Source organism: Bos indicus x Bos taurus, chromosome 10 (assembly GCF_003369695.1).
Source record: "Bos indicus x Bos taurus breed Angus x Brahman F1 hybrid chromosome 10, Bos_hybrid_MaternalHap_v2.0, whole genome shotgun sequence".
Taxonomy (NCBI): domain Eukaryota; kingdom Metazoa; phylum Chordata; class Mammalia; order Artiodactyla; family Bovidae; genus Bos; species Bos indicus x Bos taurus.
Window position 1 is genome coordinate 80,958,924 of NC_040085.1, and position 24,324 is coordinate 80,983,247.

At 41.4% G+C, this 24,324-nt stretch overlaps 1 protein-coding gene across 14 annotated transcripts in view; it reads left to right on the forward strand.

The window, feature by feature from the left end:
• The window catches only part of TTLL5 (tubulin tyrosine ligase like 5), a 317,823-nt gene that overhangs the window by 240,191 nt on the left and 53,308 nt on the right, over positions 1-24,324 (forward strand). For all 14 annotated transcript variants that reach the window (XM_027552476.1, XM_027552486.1, XM_027552477.1 and 11 more), the window contains one exon: positions 22,597-22,679. In XM_027552476.1, the coding sequence (XP_027408277.1) occupies positions 22,597-22,679 (83 nt within the window). The remainder of the gene's footprint in view (positions 1-22,596; positions 22,680-24,324) is intronic.

Genomic DNA, 24,324 nt, shown 5'->3' on the forward strand with positions numbered 1-24,324 from the left:
ATAAAGATACGTACACCCAGTTTTCTCCATGTTAACATCCTATATTGCCATGGTACATTTGAAGATACTGCAATACGAAGAAACTGTCGCCCATACATTACAATCAACTAAACGCCATACTTCATTTGGATTGCTGAAGTTATTTTTAATCTAGAGAAACCTTTCATGGCTTCTGAAATCAGGATCCTAAGTATCAGGTGACATATTCTTATTATTGTTCCAAAGTACTTGTTCCTAGCCAGCATAGCAAGTTCCTTGACATCTGTGTGATTCAGTTTCCTGTTTAAAATAGAAATGATAATAGTACCTGCCTCATGGGGTTATTAAGAGAAGTAAACGAATTGATGAATGTCAAGCACAAATACAGTGCCTGGTACGTGGTAAATACTAAAGGAGTTTTAGGTGTTGTGGTTAATACTAAGACGATACTCCAAGAAATTTTCACGTAATTTTTTGCTTTCTTCCTACAAAATGTGTTGCTTCATTTGCTTGAGCTTATTGCCACCCTGATGCGGGCTTGGTTCATATTAATCAGGAACTGACGTGAGTCTGAGTGAACTCTGGGAGTTGGTGATGGACAGGGAGGCGTGGCGTGCTGCGATTCATGGGGTCGCAAAGAGTCGGACACGACTGAGCGACTGAACTGACTGACTAACTGATCAGTTATGACTGGCGATACTGAGTCACACTCAGGAATGCCATAGTTGTCCCAAGAGACACAACTAATGAGAAGTTGTAATGAGCTTTTGACCGTGCCAAGCCCTGTGTTTTTGGGTTGAACTTCAAACCTCTCCTAGCGCAGAAGTTGGCACTGGACGAATATAGAAGCAATTTCCAAGAGCATCAAAGTTTCCACATCCTAGAGGGTTGAATTTAGAAAACAATAGAACATAAAAGATGGAATGTCTTTTGAATTTTGGTGCAAAGGGAGTTGAGAATCGGAACAGTGGGGTCCTATTTCTTTATGATAATAGTCTAGTCACTTTCCCTCTAAAGGTTTCAATTTCCTAACTGTAAAACAAAACTCACTGTCCCCACTGAATAATTAACCAAAATAACTTGTTTTCAGTCTGTTCTGTTGAAAGCTTTTTTATGAGCACGTTTGTTTTTTAATCCTGACTCTTTACAGCCATTTTCCCCATCCTTTCTTGGCCCAGCAGTTCTTTGTTATAGTTCTTAGATTCATAGACTTTTATTTCCTTTAGCTAAATCTCACTTGTCAATTCTGTGAAGAGAATGATTTAGATTTTTTTTTTTTTTTGCCTTTTCCACAGTGCCAATACCCCTTTTTGATTTTCCTCTCTAATGTTTGTAACACTTCATAATTTAGTACCAACTTCAGATCCTCCTTTCAAAACTATTTGTGGTATTTCTTCCAAGCAGGCAGCTTAACTAGGAAGGATGACAGCCGCTGAACAACTACATGCATATGAACTATCTCTTCCTTGTAAAAGACTCTTTTTTCAGAGCCAGAATCATACTCTCCAGGAAATATACAGAAAGAAATCTGAGAAGATCAGTGTTTGCCAGGGATGTGGGCAAAACTCAGAGACTAGAGATGAATTTGAAAAGGCAGGGTCAAAGCTGTTTACCTTGGGACTTTCCTGAGAAAAGAAAACTGCACGAGAAACACCAGACTCAATGAAAGGGCTTTTCTTTAAATAGCTGGAGTTACCTTTCCTTGCCAGGTTTTAGTATATTCTGCATCAGAGTGACCTCAGTAGAATTTGAAGCCAACTGCTATTCTGTGTCAGCACCCAGGACAGTGGTGTTTTGCTAAAGGCTGCTAGGGATTAGGAGGCAGGAAAGCTGTCCCAAACCCAGGAGCATGTTAATTCAAACACCAATTAATGTGACCTCAACATTTGGTCAGCAGTGTGATGGAGATGCTCACATTAATGTCAGAAAAATATAAAAATAAAGGATCAAGAAAAAAATATGTTGTATCTTTTTAACAAATGAGTCATGAACAGGAGGCAAAGTAATCAGGAGTTAAAATGGTCCAAAAGTAGGGTCTTGAGGTAAGCATTGAAGATGTCATGTTGTAGGTTATTAACCGTCTTTATCAGCTTTTCAGTCTTATTATGTGTAGCTTTGAGAAATATGATTGAAGCTGTAGTGTATCCATCCTTAAATATGAGATTTCTAATTTATGCACTTCCCAAATAATATAGTCATAGACTCTTAGTGCTGAAAGATAAAAACCTGGAGGAAGGCGCCGTGCAGGGCTTTGGGTATAGCAAGGTACACAGATGGACAGTGGCAGAACCAAAGCCAGAATTCACATCCCCTACTGTGCTAACCCCATACTCATCCCAGTAGACCGCTGATTTCAGAGACCCCCCACCAATCAATTCACATCCATTCTGTGCAGCAAGGGACAGATTAATCATCCTAAAATACTGCCTTTGGGAAAATGCAGTGTCAGCACTTAGAAACTTCCTTTCCACACTAGTTTTGCCACTTAAATGGCCAATGAAATGCTCAAAAGTAGGAATAGTTAGTGCCACCCTCCTAGTGAGGTGTTGGGGAAATGTCTGTTAGATGCAGCACAAGAAGGATTGAAGAACCTCATCGAGGGCTTTATATACTGCCTGCCTGTGGGAGCGCAGTGTAGGAAAACACTGGCAGCCCTGGAACACACCAGACAGAGCCCTCTCACTCTAAGCGGGCAGGCCTGGAGACAGAAAGGGCTGGGGGCCAGGTGACGAGTCACCACTCAGACTCTCTTTCCTTTACTAGCTCTCAGCATTTGGACCTCAGTGGTAGCCTTAGAAGATCTTAGGATTTGCTTTGGCCATGATGACAATGACATCAGTCTGAAAATAGGTACTCTAAATCACATCTAACCAGTTGTTATCATTGGAATTATGTATGGTCCCATGGGGAGAGAAATACATGAGACTCATAGAATGATGAATCTTCCTTTGGTGATTTTATACTTAGATAATTTAAATTAAAATCTTACTTTTCATTCATCCTTGCTGAGATGTTAAAATGGTAATGTGACTGTTGGGTATTTCCCATCTCTCACTTCCCTTCTATCTTATCTGATTATGAAAAAAATCCCTTTTAAAAAGATTTGAATAGGGACTTCCCTGGTGCTCCAGTGGTTAAGAATCTGCCTTCCAGTCCCTGATCCCATATGTGTGGGGCAGCTAAGCCCAACGCTGCTACTGCTGAGCCCGCGAGCTCTGGAGCCCACACACCACGACTAGAGAGAAGCCCGTCTTAGGACAACTAAGACCTGAAGCAGCCAAATAGATAAATTAAAAAAAATTTTTTTAAAGATTTGGATAGAAATTTAAAATAGCCTTTGATAGAATTCATATCAGTTCCTCTGTGATCCTCAGTCCTTATTGGCAAACTTGACTTTCTTCTCTGAGGATGAGCAAATACTTTAAAATCTCGGGGCCTGGAAATAGTATAGCTTTAAAGAAAGATCCATGGAGAAGATTCAGAGGAGCTGTCAACCTCCAAAGTAAGTTTAATCAAGAAAGAAAACATTTCAGAAAAATCCCTAGTGTGCATTGGTGTGTAGAGCTCAAAAAAGCTATCTGAGAGCAAGTAGTCTGGGGTCAGGAAGGATTGAATAGAAACAAGAACACCTGAGTGAAAAATTGGATTAAACATGGTGAATAGAGATTGGGTGCTGTAGAAAATGGAATTAGTGAAATTCAGGACAGACTGTTAAAATTCTGCCAAAATTCTGAAGAAAAAAGTGTACAAAGGTAAAAATGATGAGAGAAAAGATAGATTCCACCTAAAATAATGAATTCCAAAAGGAAAATAGAATAGTCATTATTACAGGCAAAGCAGATCTAACCTAAGGACATAAAGGGTTTTGAACAGTATAATTAATGAGATTAAATTAATAACATGCAATTTTATGCCCTGCAGAGCTCCCATGGAATATTTTTCAAAACTATTTTAGTATAAATCCTCAAAAAACAGAAATTATGCAGTCTCCATTCTCTGACCACTTTATAATAAAATGAGATTTTAAAATCTGGAAGTCACTCAGTCGTGTCCAACTCATCGCGACCCCATGGACTGTAGCCCACCAGGTTCCTCCGTCCATGGGATTCTCCAGGCAAGAATACTGGAGTGGGTTGCCATTTCCTTCTCCAGGGGAATCTTCCCTACCCAGGGATCGAACCCTGGTCTCCCACATTGCAGGCAGACGCTTTAACCTCTGAGCCACCAGGGAAGCTCCTTAAAATCTGGACAAATGCCTAAATAAATTTAGAATGTTAAAATACTCTTTTAAGTAGTTTAGATCAAAATTATTTTGGAAACTATGTTAAAAATAAGAATTGTACATATCAAAACAAGACAGAAAAGCCCATTCTAGACACTGAAGTTTTCCAAGAGAGTAGAACTTAAATGTTCTCACCAAAAAGAAGAAAGAGAAAGGGAAAGAAAAAGGTAAATATGTAAGGTGATGTGTGTGTACTAAGTCACTTCACTTGTGTCCGACTCTTTGGAACCCTATGGACTGTAGCCCACCAGGCTCCTCTGTCCATGGGATTCTCCAGGCAAGAATACTGGACCAGGTTGTCATGCTCTCCTCTAGGGAATCTTCCCGACCCAGGAATCAAACCCACCCCTTACGTCTCCTGCATTGGCAGACGGGTTCTTTACCGCTAGCATCACCTGGGAAGCCCTACGTGAGGTGATACATGTGTTAAATAACTAGATGGGGGAATCCTTGTGCAGTATATATGCCGAATCACCTCAATGTACTTTGAATAACTTATAATTTTGTCAAGTCAATAAAGCTGAAATAACTTTTTAAAGGTAAAAAATGAATTACATATATCAAACTTATGTTTGAAATGTAGGCAACAGTGTGCTTAAAGCTAAACTCATAATTATTTTGTGTTAAATATGGAAAGATTGTAAAGGAATTAACCAAGATACAAATGGCAAATTAGCTTCAACCAATAAACTGGTTTCAACTCATTACAGCAGTGTCATGTTAAAGAGAATTGAGGACTTCTCTGAGCTCAGCAGGAAAGAGTGCTGTGATAGATTAGTAATGTCTGATGTTGAGAGTGGTGACTATGCAAGCCACATATTTGTCATACCTGAACTAAGCTTCCATCTCTAAAAGCTAGAAAAGGGTCAATAAAACAAAGCTAAGAAAAACAGATCAAAGGAAATCAAGAAGAAAGCAATATAAACTGAAAACAAACAGCAAAATTAGCTAAACCCAAAACATTTTTTAGTTCAGGGTAGGGGGACAGGAAAGCAGAAAATAATTTTCACACAGTTCTGCCAGAGAGATAAGAGAATTAATAAAAGTTTTAAAAAGTAGATATAGGGGAGACGGAAAAATCAGGAGAACACTGCACATAGTTATAGGCTACTAAATTTTCAAAACTGGATGAAAGATATTTTGAAAAATGTGAACTCTCAAAATTGGTTCTTGAATAAAAAGAAAACCCAAGTAGAACACAGTAGAAGTTTTTAAACTATCCAAATAGGTACTTCAAGAAATAGGGTACACGCATAGGCCTAGGAAGCAATTTTAAAATATCGTCTCTAAAGTAGCTCTTTGAACCTTTCTTCTGCACTCTCTGGAGGCTTCCAGTTGCCTGCAAGATAAAGTTGAGAGTCCTTACTCTGGACATTGAAGTCCTCTACGGTATATTCTCCATCCTGTCTCTAGTCTGCTCGGCTCCATTCATTGCCCCTACCTGCCCATGTCATGCCCCCTGCACAGAATGCCCTTCTCCATCTTCAGTCGAAGTCCTGCCTTTTATTCAAGATCAGGTTCTAGTTTATCTCCTTGATGTAGCTTGACCAACTGCCCCATTGTCAGCTCCTCAGCTGGCTCTACTATCTGCATCCTTGTCTTATTTTTCCTTTTCCTATGTGTTCTGCTTTCTATTAGGGACAGATGTCTTGTCTTTGTCCTTTTATCATATAAATATTGAATGTCCATTGCTATGCATTGCTCTGGATGCTGGTGATAACACCGGTGGACAAGACAGACATGAGCCCTGTATTCGTGAAGATCGATTTTGAGAGAGGAGAGAATTTCGGTCCCCAGCCCCTGATAGAACTTACATTCATGATAAGTTCTCAGGAAATGGTAGTGGAGGAGGTGGTGGTGAAGGTGGAGATAGTGGCGACTTAGTATTTTCCATCAGGGTGAATGCATCAGGGACCACTAAGTAACTAAGATCTCTTCATTAATTATTTAGACCACGGAGAGTATGGGAGGCTGTGGAGTACAACTGCTAATAGCCCAAGATTTGAAATTAGATTTGAATCCTGGCTCCTTCACTTAATTGACTGTTATTTAGGGATATCTCTAAGCTTCTGTTTTGTTATCTGTAAGATATTATCTACATCATGGAGTTGTTCTTGGGTTTAAAGGAGATCATGTGTTTCCCTGACATATAGTAAGTGTCCGTTGCATGCTGGTTGGTGTGGTTTGTAATTTCTGCTGCTGTTACTATTCCCTGTTAAATCTCATTTTTGTTGTTACTAAACTGATGTTCATAAGTGTAATATGGCTCTAGCTAACCAGGCTATGGAAATTCACACACATTCTGATTTCCTGAACACTAATAACTCTGATGGCTATTGAAGGTGAAGGTTTAGTTTCAAACAAAACTAATGATTAGATTTGGACTTGCTGACTTCCAGTTAAGTTGGCTCCATAAGTTTATGCTTAGTATTCCCTCTCTGCTTCAAACACAGCAGTGATAGATAAACAGCTTAAAGAAGAAAAAAGAAACAAGGGAAGCATCTCCATGGCCCCAAAGTGTACTTGCAACAAATAGCAATCAGTGAATGAGGCTGAAGCAACAAGCTTTGTGAGCCCTGCTGTGGAAGCAGGCAGTGGCAGCCTGGACCTCAGCTCCCGTGGCATACTGGGGCCTGAGAGTGCCCTACCCAAGAGGCGAGACTCATTCATAGAACACAAAAGAGCGAGTTTTTCAGTTGGAGATGATACTGCCCCCAGAGGGCATTTGGCAGTGTTGGAGTCATTGGTTGTGAGTTGGGGGAGGGGTGTTGCTGCTGGCATGTACTGAGTAGAGTCTAGCGGTGGTACTAAAAAAACTAAAAAAGGTATCCTGCGAAGCGTAGGACAGTTTCCCATAGTGAAGAATTATCTGGTCCAAAATGTCAGTATACCACACTTGGAAAATCCTGAGCTAAAGAATGCTATGGGGCCCGTCTGTAGGAGACTGATAAAGCAGACATGGACCCACTGGCTGAGGCTCCGTCTTTACATGAGGCCATGAGCCTACAGAGTTAGAAAGATAATGAAATGCCTTCTGAATTTCTATTCATCTCTGTGGCAGAGGCACCAAAATACCACTGTAAAGTCTGGTTCTAGATTGGAGTCAGGGGGACTGGGTGGAGTCTTCCGACAGGGAGGGATGAACAGTTGGAGAGACAAAGGGGGAAAGTGATTCCTATTCAAACTGAGCCTGCAAACCAGAACTGTAGAACACAGGAATAAATCTAATATTAAGAAAGATTGCCTGCAGAATCAAACCTGAACCATGAATTCCTCACAGATGAAATTAATGTTTTGAATGGTGAGACATATTCGATCATGTATCTAGCCATATCTTGTGGAATATGACATGTGAGTCTAATAGGAATATCAGAAGAGAGAGCCAAAGGATAGGTGAACAAGCAATACTTTAAAAAATAATAACAGAATTCTCAGCTAAAGATATGGGTCTTCACCTAAAAAAATCATTCTTTGCACCAAAATAAATGTACCTCTAGCGACATCATAGTGTGTCTGCATAGAAAGTGCAGACCATCAAGCATAAGTGGGTAGTCTAATGTATTACCTGAAAGAAACCTAGTTTTAACTACAAAGAAAAAGAGAATAGCAACCTTCTCTTCAGAAGTAATAAGTGGCAGAAGACAAGAGCTAATAGCTTTAAAGTGTTGAGGTAAAGTAACTTGCAGTCTAGAATTCTATATATAGCTAAATTATCATTCAAGAAAGAAGCCAAAAAATAATAATTTGAGATATTCGAAGTCTAAGAGTATACCCATGGCCCTCACTGAAAAAATAAGTGAAGATAAATGTGAACACAGAATAACATGAAATAATGAAGTACAAAAACTGTAAAATGTCTGTACACATTAACAACTATAAAAATAATTGTTGGTTTTCTTAAAAGGATTAAACACGTTTATGACAACAACAGGATTCGAGGACAAGAGTATTCAGTGGACAGTAAATGTGTGAACACATCTGTGTCAAGTTCAAGGGCAAGATGGAAATACTGAATAGCTTTAGACTTTCTTAGAAAATAGAAGCTAAGTGATACATATACAGTCTGCTGCTTTCAAACCAACAGAGGGGGAGAGAAGGGAATGTAGAAACTTTATGAATCCAGTGGGAGGCAGGAAATGGGGAAAAAAGCAAAGGAAAAAGATAATAAGTGGAAAATTAAAACTAAGATAAAATAAAACACGAGTAATCCCAATGAATGTTAACAGATTATACTCTTCTATTAAAAGATATATTATCTAATTCTGATTTTTAAAACATGCAGTTATAGGCTGCTTAAAAGATATATCGAAAGGAAAGTCTCAGAAAGGTAAAAGATTGCAAAGAGATAAGCCATGCAGTACTAATTAGAATGAGAACTGTCTGCTGTGGCTCAGTTGCCAAGTCTGTCCAGCTTTGCCGCCCCGTGGACTCCAGCCGGGCCTCCCTGTCCTTCACTATCCCCTGGAGTTTGCTCAGGTTCATGTCCATTTAGTCAGTGATGCCATCTGATATCTCATCCTCTCCCGCTGCCTTCTCCTTTCGCATTCAGTCTTTCCTAGCATCAGGGTCTTTTCCAATGAGTCATCTCTTCTCATCAGATGTCCAAAGTACTGGAGCTTCCACTTCAGCATCAGTCCTTCCGATGACTGTTGACGGTTGATTTCCTTTAAGACTGACTGGTTTGATCTCTTGGTAGTCCAAGGGACTCTTAAGAGTCTTCTCCAGCACAATTCAAAAGCATCAATTCTTCGGCGCTCAGCCTTCTTTATGGTCTTTATGGTCTCACATACATACATTACTACTGGAAAAACCATAGCTTTGACTATGTGGACCTGTGTCAGAAAAGTGATGTCTCTGCTTTTTAATATACTATCTAGGTTTGTCATGGCTTTCCTCCCAAAGAGCAAGCATCTTTTAATTTCACAGCTGTAGTCACCACTGTGATGTTGGAGCCCAAGAAAATAAAATCTGTCACTGCTTCCACTTTTTCCCCTTCTATTTGCCATGAAGTGATGGGACCAGAGGTATGATCTTAGTTTTTTGAATGTTGAGTTTTAAGCCAGCTTTTTCACTCTTCTCTTTCGCCCTCATCAAGAGGCTGTTTAAGTTTCCCTTCGCTTTCTGCCGTTAGACTGGTGTCATCTGCATGTCTCAGGTTGATGTTTCTCCTGGCAGTCTTGATTCCCGCTTGTGCTTCATTCAGCATGGCATTTCACATTATGTACTCTGCACTTAAGTTAAATACACAGGGTGACAGTATACAGCCTTGGCGTACTCCTTTCCCAATTTTGTACCGTCAGTTGTTCCCATGTAAGGTTCTGACTGTTTCTTCTTGACCCACATCCACGTTTCTCAGGAGGCAGGTACGGTGGTCTGGTATTCCCATCTCTTTAAGAATTTTCTACAGTTTGTTGTGATCCACAGACAAAGGCTGTTGAGTAGTCAAGCAGAAGTAGATGTTGTTTCTGAAATTCCTTGGATAGCCATAGGAAAAGGAAATTAAACAAAAAGCACTGGTAGGGATAAAGAAAAGCACTTGTATGCACTTAACATAACTTCAAAGTGTATAAATCAAAAAATATAAATAAAAAGCTAGCAAATTATCTAAGAGAAATTCACAAATTATCATAGTGAGTGATTTATTTAAATATACTTCTATTGGTAACTGATAAGTAACTCAAAAATTTCTGAGGATTTTGAATACTTGAAATACAGAATTAACTGTTTGCTTTAATAAGTGGCTTTTAATCTTTTTGACAACCACTCATAATTTAAAAATACATTTTATATGCAACCCAGTAAAAATATCTATATATGTATGAAGTTGAAGTTTCACATAATACTTTTAAAAATGCTGATTGTGTCCCCTAAATTAATTTTACAAACACCCCTTATGAGTCACTACTCATGGGAAAATATGAATAGCTATGCATCGTCTCTTGGGCCCAAAAGGGATAATATACATTCTTTTAAAGTACGTGTGGAGGACTTCCCCGGTGGTCCAGTGGCTAAGACTCTGTGCTCCCAGTGCAAGCAGCCCAGGTTCAATCCCTGGTCAGGGAACTAGACACCACAAGCTGCACCGAGAGTCTCCTGTTGCAACTAAAAATTCTGCTTGCTGCAACTAAGACCTGGTGCAGCCAAATAAACAGATATTTAAAAAAATAAGTAAAGTATATGTGGAATATTTACGAAATTTCAGTACATACTGTGTCATAAATGAAGGCTCCACCTATTTCAAAATAGCAGTATCACACTTTATAATCTCTCTGTCTCTCTCTCTCTGTTCAGTCGCTAAGTCGTGTTCAACTCTTTTGCAACTCCTCCCAGGGACTGTAGTCCACCAGGCTTCTCTGTCTGTGGGGTTCTCAGGCAAGAATACTGGAGTGGGTTGCAATTTCCTTCTCCAGGGGATCTTCCCAGACCAGGTATCGAACCTGCGTCTTCTACATTGGCAGGTGGATTCTTTACCACTGAGCCACTTGAGAAGAATTACATATATAATTTATAATTATACTTAATTTAGAAATAATAGTTTTTTTTAAAGGCCCATGTGTTTAGAAGTTTTTTAAAATAAAGTATATAATAGTTATTAAAGAGGTAATCATAACAAAAATAATAATCATTAGAACTGAATGGCCATGAAAGTATGACATATCAGATTTGTGGGATAGTCAAAACTGCACTCTAAAGTAAGCTTATAACCTTAAATACATTTATTCCAAAGATATGAAAGCTTGAAAATCAATGAGTTAGTCATTTAACTTGAAATGCTATAAATGAAACAACAGTAAATTAACCAAAATCAAATAATAAAATTACAGAAATCACTTAGAACAACCTGGCATGTGGGAGAACAGTGCCTCAATCAGTGCCTGGCACATATTAGGTGTTCATTAAAAATTTGGTGAAGCAATGAATGAAACAGCAAACAAAAACTCTCCAATGATTAATAATTTTTTAAGTGAAAAGATACACATAAATAATATTAGGAATGAAAAGAAATGTGACAAGAAATAAAAGTAAATTTGTAAAATGTGTTCTGTGCACCAATAATACACAAATTGACTTCACTAAATGTTTCTTGAATTGGTTTTGGAACCAGAGTCACATTAATAATGTTCTAATTGTTATTTGCTAAGGATTGGAATGTTGGTGTCTGTTTGTGAAATGTGTATATCATCCCTGGACAGGATTACACATACACCTATCTGCATATAGATATGTTGTATGGAGAATTAGAAGATAACTAATCTGTGTGAAATGTTTGCTAAGCAAAGTTGAAGTCTTTTGGCGGGAGGTGGGAGAGGTGGAATTCAATTCTTTAACCTAATTTGCATCTTAGGATTTCTTCTGTCCTTTGAGAATTAAAAGTGTTGGTCACCAATATTTTATAAAATTTATCAAGTTTGAGGATGTTTCTTTTCAGGACCTTGATAAATGCCACCACAGCTGTTTGCCACAGCCCTGGCAAGATCAGCATTTCTAACTCTACTCTTTCTGTAAAATCTTGAGCGTTTTCCTTTTGTGGGTCCTCCCTTCTATGGAAAGGTCATTCCTAACATGGTGGCTTGAATCCAAGATAGACTTTCACTAAACCATTGAAATAGAAAACTAGTACCTCTACGTTAGAGATGTGGAAAGTCTTGAAATATAGCACCAGACCACAGTCAACCTTGTGAAGTAATGATCAAAACAGATCTTAAAGAAAGAATATCACTTTCAGGAAAAGTTTCCACCGATCAAAATAATGGTCGGAGGCAGGGAGAGGAAACCACAAATAAAGGAAATACAGAGTCACCCTCACCAGCAAAATGGATAATGGGGATTTTACCCATTATAACCCTCCTTGGTGATGGCATGTTACATAGGCCTGCTATATGATGTGATCTTAATGGTGGTGGAACTCCTAGCCACCCATTTAATCATCTTCTATTCCCTAAATGGGCTTCCCTGGTGGCTCAGAGGGTAAAGAGTCTGCCTGCAATGCAGAGACCTGGGTTCGATCCCTGGGTTGGGAGGATCCCCTGGAGAAGGAAATGGCAACCCACTCCAGTATTCTTGCCTGGAAAATTCCATGGACTGAGGAGCCTGGTAGGCTACAGTCCTTGGAGTCGTGAAGAGTCGGACACTACTGAACAACTTCGCTATTCCCTAAGTAGAGACTTGCCCTAGAAGAAATCTCTCAAAATAATAAATGCAGACATATTTCCACTTACAGAGACACTGTTTGTTTGCAATGTATTATTGAACAGCATCTTTGAAAGGCCTGTTCCCCTCAGTGCCAGGATCTTTCTTAGACCTCAGGAAAATGGAAGAGGCAAAAAGAGTAGAAAGAAATGGAGCAAGTGAATCGAATTCTGGGTTAGGAAGTATGTATCTAATATTTGAGGAACTCTTAGGTACTAACTTTGAATATGTCCCAAGGAAATTTCCTTTCTATGTTGAGATGTCACCGTTAATAGAGTTCTTCTAATTCATCATTGCTACTAACGTAGGCACCTATCTTATTTCGCTTTTTTGAGGTGGCTCAGTTCATCAGGAATCCTGCCCTTCAGCAGTTTTTGATAATTATAGACAGTTCATCTGCAGAGAAGGGTCTGAACTAGGCCAGTTACTGCAGCTGAGATTGTAGTAAGCCCACGTCTAACTCTTCTTCCATCTCCAGAACTTTCACCATTTCCAGGAATAACAGTTGAGGAACACTGCAGAATCAGTCGTCCCTCACACTCTCCTTGGTTTCAACTATAGCGTTTGTGATTCATCCAGCCCAGCATTTTGCATGATGTACTCTGCATATAAGCTAAATGAACAGGGTGACAATATACAGCCTTGTTGTACTCCTTTCTCAATTTTGAACCAGTCTGTTGTTCTGTGTCCAGTTCTAACCATTGTTTCTTGACCTACATACAGGTTTCTCAGGAGATTGGGAAGTCCTATGTTAGATTTATTGAGACTGCTTCTCAGTCTCAAATGAGACCTGTCTTCCAAAGAGAGTTTGAAAGTAATTTTGACTAATTTTAATTTCTGCCTCATAAGTTACCAACAATTACCTTTTGACTTTAATAGTGAATTGCTGTTAAGTTGCAGGTTCTGAACATCTCATGGTCATTCTTCTACAGTTTAGCACTAATAATCCATGCTGAATTAGAATCAGTGACTCATCCAACTTAATATTTCTTCATGTAGGGGACTTCCCTGGTGATCCAGTGGTTAAAAATCTGCCTTTAAATGCAGGGTGGGATCCCTGATGGGGAACTATGATCCACATGTTGTGGGGCAACTAAGCCCTCATACCACAACTACTGAGCCTGTAATCTGGAGTGCACATGCTCGATGGAGATTCCCCATGCCATACCTGAGACATGACAGCCAAATGAATCATGTTTTTTAAATGCTTCTTCATATGGATAGGCCCATAGTAAATGCAAAGACTGTTGATATTCCTGTGGTTCTTCAGTCCCTGAGTTAACTCTGACTCTTTGTGACCCCATGGACTACAGCACACCAGGCTTCCCTGTCTTTTAATGTCTGCTGGAGTTTGCTCAAATTCATGTCCGTTGTGTCCGTGATGCTGTCTAACCATCTTATCCTCTGCTGCCCCCTTCTCCTTTTGCCTTCAATCTTTCCTACCCGCAGAGTCTTTTCCAATGAGTCATTTCTTCTATTCAGATGGCCAAAGTATTGGAGCTTCAGCTTCAGCACCAGTCCTTCCAATGAATATTCAGGGTTAATTTCCTTAAAGATTGACTGGTTTGATCTCCTTGTGGTCCAAGGGACTCTCAAGAGTCTTCTCCAACACCACAGTTCAAAAGCATCAATTCTTCAACACTCAGCCTTCTTTATGGTCCAACTCTCACATCCACATAGGACTACTAGAAAGACCATAGCTTTGGCTATGCCGACCTTTGTCAGCAAAGTGACACCTCTGCTTTTTAATATGCTCTTTATGTTTGTCATAGCTTTCCTTTCAAGAAGCAAGTGTCTTTTAATTTCATGGCTGTAGCCACCATCTGTAGTGATTTTGGAACCCAAGAAAATAAAATCTGTCACTGCTTTCACTTTTTCCCCTTCTACTTGCCATGAAATTATGGGACTGGATGCCATGATCTTAGTTTTTGAATGTTGAGTTTTAAGCCAACTTTTCACTCTCCTCTTTCACCCTCATCAAGAGGCCCTTTAGTTCCTGTTCACTTTCTCTCATTAGACAGGTATCATCTGCATATCTCAGTTGCTGATATTTCTCCCAGCAGTCTTGATTCCAACTGTGATTCATCTAGCCCAGCATTTTGTATTATATACTCTGCATAGAAGTTAAATAAGTAGGGTGAACAGCCTTGGCATACTCTTTTCCCAATTTAGAACCAGTCTGTTGTTCCATGTCCAGCTCTAACTGGACCTCCCGTACAGGTTTCTCAGGAGCCAAGTAAGGTGGTCTGGTATTCTCATCTCTTTAAGAATTTTCTACAGTTTGTTGTAGTCCACATAGTCAAAGGCTTTAGCATAGTCAGTGAAACAGAAGTAGATGTTTTTCTGGAATTCTCTTGCTCTCCATATGATCCAACAAATGTTGGCAATTTGATCTCTGGTTCCTATGCCTTTCCTAAACCCAGCTTGGCCATCTGGAACTTCTTGGTTCATGTACTGCTGAAGCCTAACTTGAAGGATTTGAGCATTACCTTACCAGCATGTGAAATGAGCACAATTTTACAGTAGTTTGAAGATTCTTTGGCATTGCTCCTCTTTGGGGTTGGAATGAAAACTGACCTTTCCAGTCCTGTGGCCACTGCTGAGTTTTCTAAATTTGCTGACATATCGAGTGCAGCACTTTAACAGCATCATCTTTTAGGATTTGAAATAATTCATCTGGAATTCCATTACATCCACTAGCTGCTTCCTAATGCCCACTGACTTCACACTCCAGTGTGTCTGACATTAGGGGAGTGACCACACCATCATGGTAATCTGGGTCATTAAGACTTTTTTTGTATTGTTCTTCTGCATATTCTTGCCACCTCTTCTTAATCTCTTCTGCTTCTGTTAGGTCCTTATCATTTCTGTCCTTTATTGTGACCATCCTTGTATGAAATGTTCCTTGATATATTCAGTTTTCTTGAAGAGATTTCTGTCTTTCCCATTCTGTTGTTTTCCTCTATTTCTTTGCATTGTTCACTTAAGAAGGCTTTCTTATCTCTCCTTGCTATTCTCTGAAACTCTGCATTCAGTTGGGTGTATCTTTCCCTTTCTTCCTTGCCTTTCTCTTCTTTTCTCAGATATCTGTAAAGCCTGTTCAGACAACCACTTTACCTTCTTACATTCTTTTCTTTTTCTTTGCGATTATTTTGGTCATTGCGTCTTGTACAATGGTACGAACCTCCACCCACAGTTCTTCAGGCACTCTGTCTGCCAGATCTAATCCCTTTAATCTATTCATCACCGCCACTGTATAATCATAAGGGATTTGGTTTAGGTCTTTTTTCCCCTACTTTCCCTACTTCCTTCAATCTAAGCCTGAATTTTGCAATAAGAAGCTCAAGATCTAAGTCTTCATAGAACCAGTCAACTTCAGCTTCTTCAGCATTAGAGGATGGAACATAGACAGTGGATTACTGTCAGGCTGAAAGGTTTGTCTTGGAACTGAAGCAAGAACCTTCTGTTGTTTTTGAGATTGCATCCAAGTACTGCATTTCAGATGTTTTTGTTGACTGTGAGGGCTACTCCATTTCTTCTAAGGAATTCTTGCCCACAGTAGTAGATATAATGGTCATTTGAATTAAATTCGCCCATTCCTGTCCATTTTAGTTCACTGATTCCTAAGACGTCGATGTTCACTCTTGCCATCTCCTGCTTGACCACTTGGAATTTGTGATTCATGAACCTAACATTCCAGGTTCCTATGCAATATTGTTTTTTACAGCACTGGACTTTACTTTTACCACCAAACACATCCACAACTGAGCATCATTTCTGCTTTGGCTCAGCCTCTTCGTTCTTCCTGGAGCTATTAGTAATTGCTATCCACTCTTCCCCAGTAGCATATTGTACACCTTCCCACCTGGAGGGCTTATCTTTCAGTGTCATAATTTTTTGCCTCTTCCTACCGTTCATGGGGTTCTCACAGCAAGAATACTGGAGTGGTTTGCCATTCTCTCCTCCAGTGGACCACATTTTGTCAGAACTCTCCACCATGACCCATGTCTTGGGTGTCTCTACATGGCATGGCTTACAACTTCATTGAGTTACACAAGCCCCTTCACCATGACAAGGCTGTGATCCATGTATTTCTAAGTAAAAATAATGCTGCTATATTAATAATTAATGTTTATTTAGCCCTAAGTGTGATGCCTGACGCTGTACTAAGATGTACTTTACATCCACCATCTTATTTAATTCTTAACAACGTTATGAGATAGGTCCTGTTATCTTAATGTTAAAGCCCAGTGATTAACTTAGAAAGAACCGAGGGAACATATACTTACCTTCCTATGTAAATATTTCCTAAAATACAAGTACTCCCTATGAAAACAGCAAAGAATCATCAGATCAGCAAGTGCAAGTTAACATGCAGGCTCTAGACAAGCAGTGTTTGTCTCATTTAGGAGTGGGTTGTCCAGAAGTTGAAATGTATTTTCCAAGGAAGTGATATTATAATCACAACAAAAGCCTATTTACCCCTCATGTGCCTAAAGTTGTGATAACATAAACCCAAACCATTTTGTATACAGCGTTTCCATGGGAAAACTTACTCTATGCTTCCACTTGGATGTCTATGGACATATTTCTCCTCCACTGGGGAGAAGGGGACCTCATGTGAGAAACAGTAGTTGTTTAGTCGCTAAGTCGTGTCTGAAACTCTTTGTGACCCTATGGACTGTAGCCTGCCAGGCTCCTCTGTTCATGGGATTTCTCAGGCAAGAATACCGGAGTGGGTTGCCATTTCCTTCTCCTGGGGATCTTCCTGACCCAGGGATCGAACCTGTGTCTCCTACATTGACAGGCAGTTCTTTACCACGGAGCCACCAGGGAAGCCTGGCTGAACTTTAGAAATATTCTCCTGACGCCTGTGGTGGGGGGCTGATGGAAGGAGGAGGATGGAAAGGTGGGTGGAACTGGGTACAGAGGGGACAGGGGCAGGAGATCTTGGGTGAGGCCAGCAGGCAGCCTATAAAGATGAAGTGTAGGGTAGAAATTGCAGAGAGGAGCAGAGAAAGAGAACGCACTAGCCCTAAACCCCAGGGAGTCGCCTCCCGAGTAGCCCTCTGTCCCCTGCTTTGTTTCTCTTACTGCCTCCACGTTTCTGCCTGCCCACTTGCCTTTCTACTGCTACACTCAGGGCTTCCTCCGTGACACTGGGATCAGCCCCTTAACTTTTCTTGACTCAGTGGCTCCTAACGCAAATGAACAGGCCTTTAGATTTTTAACATTTTTTAAAGGAAAGAGCCCATCCCAGACCCTCCAAAACTTTTTGTTTCTCACTTGGACCTAGAAGAGCAAGTATCAGCCTTACAGGTGCTTTGGATGGCTTTGAGGAGTCCATGAGGGACTGAAATAAAATGCACCAGCATTCCAGATGTAGGTCTCCAAGGCGAAGGCTTGGAAAAGGGAAAGCCCTCTGCTCCTTCCTCTCCTCCTTGCATCTGTGCTTCCCCTGTCCTCAGAAGTGGAGAGGGGTGGGCAGGGCCCAGGTCGCAGCTCACTGCAGGGGAAGGGCTGTAAGACAGCATGATCCTGGAGTGTGATTTCAAGTGGCCTGTCTCCATTGGGGGTGTTGGGACCACCTGGCACCTAAGCCTCTACCAGGCGCTCCCAGAGCTCCTTATACCACCTTGCTCTGTACCCACCAGTCAGTGTTTCCCTGACTTCTCTGGTGGTACCAATCACCTAGGCCCCTGGGGGCTGTAAAAAAAAACCTAAGTTTTCAAGGCCTGTCTCAGACCACTGAATCAGAATCTCCAAGGGAATGGTCTGGAAAGCTGTGTGGTTAACAAGTGACCACAGGTGATTCCTGTCAAGGATGTTTGGTGAGCCCTGCTGGTCTTTAAAGGCTCCTAGGATTAGGATATTGGAGAAGGCAATGGCAACCCACTCCAGTACTCTTGCCTGGAAAATCCCATGGACAGAGGAGCCTAGTGGGCTGCAGTCCATGGGGTCGCTAAGAGTCGGACAGGACTGAGCGACTTCACTTTCACTTTTCACTTTCATGCATTGGAGAAGGAAATGGCAACCCACTCCAGTGCTCTTGCCTGGAGAATCCTAGGGACGGGGAGCCTGGTGGGCTGCTGTCTATGGGGTCGCACAGTGTCGGACACGACTGAAGCGACTTAGCAGCAGCAGTAGCAGCAGGATTAGGATATTCGAAGACCCTTTCTTCCTCAGAATCATTACATAGCCATTTCTTTTCTGCCAAAAACTCTTTCCCGTTCCCTACTCTTGGTTCATGCCCACTTCTTCTGTCTTCATGACTTGGTTGAAGTATGATTTCCTGAGAAAGGCCATCCTGGACCACTGTGCTCACCATCTCAATCAGGTTCCCCATCGTATTCTCTCATAACGCCTTGTGCTTTTCCTTCTTAGCGTTTATCACAGTTTGTATCCTATGTATTTGCCTGGTGTCTACCTTCTCACTGACACTGAGCATAGAGAATGCTTAGTAGGTAATTTTTGCATGAGTGAATAAGTGGAAAAATAGTGTTGGGTGAAGGTGCTAAAGCTTGGGTTGTATGCTGCTCAACAGATAAAAAACTGAGTATACACGAACTCGACTCTCCCATGTCAGTTCAGTCACTCAGTCGTGTCCGATTCCATGACCCCATAGACTGCAGCACACTGGGCTTCCCTTTCCATCACCAACTCCCAGAGCTTGCTCAAACTCATGTCCATCGAGTTGGTGATCCTATCCAACCATCTCTGTATACTGTCACCCTGCTTATTTAACTTATATGCAAAGTACATCATGCGAAATGCTGGGCTGGATGAAGCATAAGCTGGAATCAAGATTGCCCGGAAAAATACAGTTTGTACAATCTGTCATCCCCTTCATCTCCTGCCTTCAGTCTTTCCCAGCACCAGGGTATTTTCCAATGAGTCAGTTCTTCACATCAGGTGGCCAAAGTATTGGAGCTGCAGCTTCAGCAGCAATCCTTCCAATGAATATTCAGGACTGATTTCCTTTAGGATTGACTGGTTTTATCTTCTTGCAGTCCAAGGGACTCTCAAGAGTCTTCTCCAACACCACAGTTCAAAAGCATCAATTCTTCAACGTTCAACCTTCTTTATGGTCTAACACTCACATCCATACATGACTACTGGAAAAATCATAGCTTTGACTAGACAGACCTTTGTTGGCAAAGTAACATCTCTGCTTTTTAATATGATGTCTAGGTTGGTCATAACTTTTCTTCCAAGAGCAAGTGTCTTAATTTTATGGCTACAATCATGATCTGCAGTGATTTTGGAGCCCCCCAAAATTAAGTCTGTCACTGTTTCTACTGTTTTCCCATCTATTTGCCATGAAGTGATGAGACTGGATGTCATGATCTTCATTTTTGAATGTTGAGTGTTAAGCCAGCACTTTCGCTCTCCTCTTTCGTTTCCATCAAGAGGCTCTTTGATTCATCTTTGCTTTCTGCCACAAGGGTGATGTCTCTGCATATCTGAGGTTGTTGATATTCCTCCTGGCAATCTTGATTCTAGCTTATGCGCCCAGAATTTCACATGATTGCATATAAGTACTTTGCATATAAGTTAAATAAGCAGCGTGACAGTATACAGACTTGACGTATTCTTTTCTCGGTTTGGAACCAGTCTGTTGTTTCATGTCCAGCTCTAACTGTTGCTTCCTGACCTGCATACAGATTTCTCAGGAAGCAGGTGAAGTGGTCTGGTATTCCCATCTCTTGAAGAATTTTCCACAGTTTGTTGTGATCCACACAGTCCAAGGCTTTAATTAACATAGTCAATGAATCAGATGTTTTTCTTGAATTCTCTTGCTTTCTATATGATCCAATGGATGTTGGCGATTTGATCTCTGGTTCCTCCGCCTTTTCTAAACCCAGCTTGTACATCTGGAAGTTCTTGGTTCATGTAGTGTTGAAGCCTGGCTTGGAGAATTTTGAGCATTACTCTGCTAGCATGTGAAATGAGTGCAATTGTGCGATAGTCTGAACATTCTTTGGCATTGCCTTTCTTTGGGATTGGAATGAAAGCTGACCTTTTCCGGACCTGTGGCCACTTCTGAGTTTTTCAAATTTTCTGGCATGTTGAATGCAGCACTTTCACTGCATCATCTTTCAGGATTTGAAATAGCTCCACTGGAATTCCATCACCTCCACTAGCTTTGATGCTTCCTAAGACCCACTTGACTTTGCACTCCAGGATGTCTGGCTCTAGATGAGCGATCACACCATCAAGATTATCTGGGTATGAAGATCTTTTTTGTATAGTTCTGTGTATTCTTGCCTCCTCTTCTTAATATCTTCTGCTTCTGTTAGATCCATAACATTTCTGTCCTTTATTGTGCCCATCTTTGCATGAAATGTTCCCTTGGTATCTCTAATTTTCTTGAAGAGATCTGTAGTCTTTCCCATTCTTTTGTTTCCCTCTATTTCTTTGCATTGATCACTTAGGGAGGCTTTCGAATCTCTCCTTGCTATTCTTTGAAACTCTGCCTTCAAATGGATGTATCTTTCCTTTTCTTCTTTACCTTTCACTTCTCTTCTTTGCTCAGCTATCTGTAAGGCTCCTCAGACAACCATTTTGCCTTTTTGCATTTCTTTTTCTTGGGGGTGGTCTTGATCACTGCCTCCTGTACAATGTCATGAACCTGCATCCATAGTTCTTCAGGCACTCTGTCTATCAGATCTAATCCCTTGAACCTATTTCTCACTTCCACTGTATAATCGTAAGGGATTTGATTTAGGTCACACCTGAATGGTCTAGTAGTTTTCCCCACTTTCTTCAATTTAAGTCTAAATTTGGCAATAAGGAGTTCATGATCTGAGCCACAGTCAGCTCCTGGTGTTGTTTTTGCTGACTGTGTAGAGCTGCAAAGAATATAATCAATCTGATTTCAGTATTGACCATTTGGTGATGTCCATGTATAGAGTCTTCTCTTGTGTTGTTGGAAGAGGGTGTTTACTGACTCTCCCAGGTAAAATTTTTACATGTCAACTGAAATCAAGGTAGACAGGCCCAACAAATAAGTGTATTTATGGGGTAATGGGTCAGATTACTTCTAGAAATTTTAAGTGTATAACAGTGAGTAGGACTGAAGAAATCTCTGTCTTCATGGAGCTCACATTCTAGCAAGGATAACAGATGTTAAGCTCACAGCTACCCCATAGTCCCATGGTTTTGGCAGGGGCTTTCCTGGTGGTCCAGTGGCTAAGCCTTCATGCTTCCACTGCAGGGCATGCAGGTTTGACCCCTCAGAAGTTCTGCATGCCATGAGATGCAGTCAAGGAAAAAAATTTAAAAAGAAAAAAATATATAATTTTGGTAAATGCAATGAAAGAATGACAGAGCTGTAAGAGCCTGTGGCAGGAGGACCTGGCATAGTCTATAAGGCGTCAAGCCAGTGAAAGAACTTCTAAAGCAGGCGGCTGGGGAACCTGTGCTGGAGAATCTAAAATACTCTGTCCTATCTCTTGTCAAAACTTGGTGTGAGGGGAGCTACCTCTATATGTGGTTTCTCAACCTTGGCACAGCTGACATCTTGGACTAGAATACTCTTTGGGGGCACTTTCCAGGGGCACTGTGGGAAAGGCTTAGCACCATTCCCGGCCTCTACCCACTAGATGCCAGCAGGCCCCGCAGTTGTGACAACCACAAATATCTCAGCATCACCAAATGTCCCTTACTGGAGGGTGGGGATAGAGGCCTAAATCCGCCCCTCCTTCCTCCCCCAGTTGAGAACCACTGTTGCACATAAAACTTTTTTTTTTTTTTGACGTCTTTACTTATGATTTGTCTAAGTCAATACTAGGAACTTAATTTACTCATTCAGTAAACAAGTTATCTGTTGAGTGCTTATTAGGTGCAGGCGTTGTGATAGGTAGTGGGGGGTGGGGGACACAGTCATGATCCAAGCCTATATTTTCTTGAAGCTGTATTCTAGTGGGGAGAAATGGACAATTTTAAAACATGTAACACTTCAGAAGAAGGGGATAGGTTGATAGTAGAAGTCCTTTCTGATAAGATGACATCTGTACTTGAAAGAAGTCTTAAAAGAAGCCGGGGAGGGGGGCAACCCCAGAAGCAAGAGGCAGTGCCCCTGAAGGGCTGTAGTTGACCTCGCCTTTCTGTCTTCAGGTCTAACCAAGCCGCTTGTGTTTCAGAGGGGCCTCCGCAGAAGGGCAGCTGAACGGACTCCAGAGCAGCCTTAACTCTGCAGCCTTTGTGCCCATCACCAGCTCCACAGGTTAGTCTGGGCAGGGCATTGGGGAGGGACTGGGTCCACCCTTCTCTCCTCTGCCTCTGAGGAGAGCTCCAGTTCAGAGAACGAAGCCTCCCAGGCTTCTGAAGTGTTGGCAAATGGGCATGTAGTCGCTCTCTTCTTTCAGATGATACATTTTAGGAAAAAGTGGTTTTTCTGAGCTTAGTTTGGGGTAGGTGAAATTTCCCAGTCTGGCAGAGTGTTATCAGATTTGTAGCATTTAGTAAAAATTGCCTGTATTTGAAAAACCTTGCCAGTGTTTTACCATTTATATGGTGTTTCCACACATAGTATTAGCATCTTAAGTTAAATCCTCACTGCAGCCCTGTGAGGTGTACCCTGTCCCCTCCATGTGAGCAAACAGAGGCTCAGGAAGTGGAGAGCCTGTGGGAGCTGACCCGTGGGTGCAGATCTGGAGCTGTGGTCCGGGCTGTGTGCTGCCTGCTAACACCTCGGTCTTGCCAGGTAGTAGCTGAGGGCCTCAAGCCTCTCAACGTATGAGGCAGCACTGGCCCGGGGATAGTTTCCTGTGAGTAGCAGTTCCTGCACTCATAAGTAGTCAGAAAATTGAAAGGAAATCCACTATTCGATTCAACAAGTATTTATTTTTGAACACCTCCTGTGGAGAAAGTAGCATGCTGGGCAGTGAGACACATGAAGAGTGAACTAGGCCTTCCCTACGGTCAAGAAGCTTAGAGTCTCAGGGAGAGAGAGGTTGACGGGATGTGGATGCGGGAGGGAGTGCCAGGCACTGGGGACACAGGGAATAATAGAAGACAGTGTTGCTGTGTGTCAGGCACACCTCTGGATGCTTCACATGCCATAACTCATCTGTTCACAAAGCACACGTGCCATATGGGGGCTGTATTCCCTGTTTTACAGCTGAAGAAATACAGGCACAGACGGATTATGAACCATAATCCAAATTCCCACAGTTGGTCAGTGGTGGAGCAGTATTTGAACCCAAGCAACTTGGCCCAGGCTCTTTAGGGATAGAAGAGGGCTTCCTAGAGGAAGACACGTCTAAACTGGGGTCTGACTCTGACAGATCAGCCGGGAGCGGGGAGGCCTGGGGTGGAAGGAGGTCCAGGAAGAGAGACCAGTGTGGGCAAAGGCCAGTGAGGGAAGGGGGCTGGTGGTGAAATGGTGTTGTGTTCTGGGAGCCCCACTGTATCAGTGTGGCTGGGAACTAGGGCCTCTGAGCAGAGGGCTTAAGGGCAGGGTGCAAGGGTGTGTGTGTGTGATACAATGCACCTTAAAATGATGACAAGATTGTTAAGGAATCTGGTTCATTTGCCTGTATCATGGGGATAATTATTAATACATATACCTCATAGGCTTACTGTATATAGAGAAAGGCTCTGTAACTGCACCCAAGTCAGATAATAATATGAAAGAGTATAGATTTTGTTTTCCACTTAAAGTCTTCAAACCTAAATTCAAGAAATAGTTGATGGGTATATAACTACCCCTCCCCTTTCCCCCTAAAAAGAACTCCTAGAACATGATAGTTATTTTTAAGGAGGTTAAATTTTCACCTGGAACTCTTACGGCCTGAGTAGTGGGAGGTGAAAAGAACCATGGCCTACCTGGAATGAATTCCATGAGATAGAGCTCTTAGAGCCTCGGC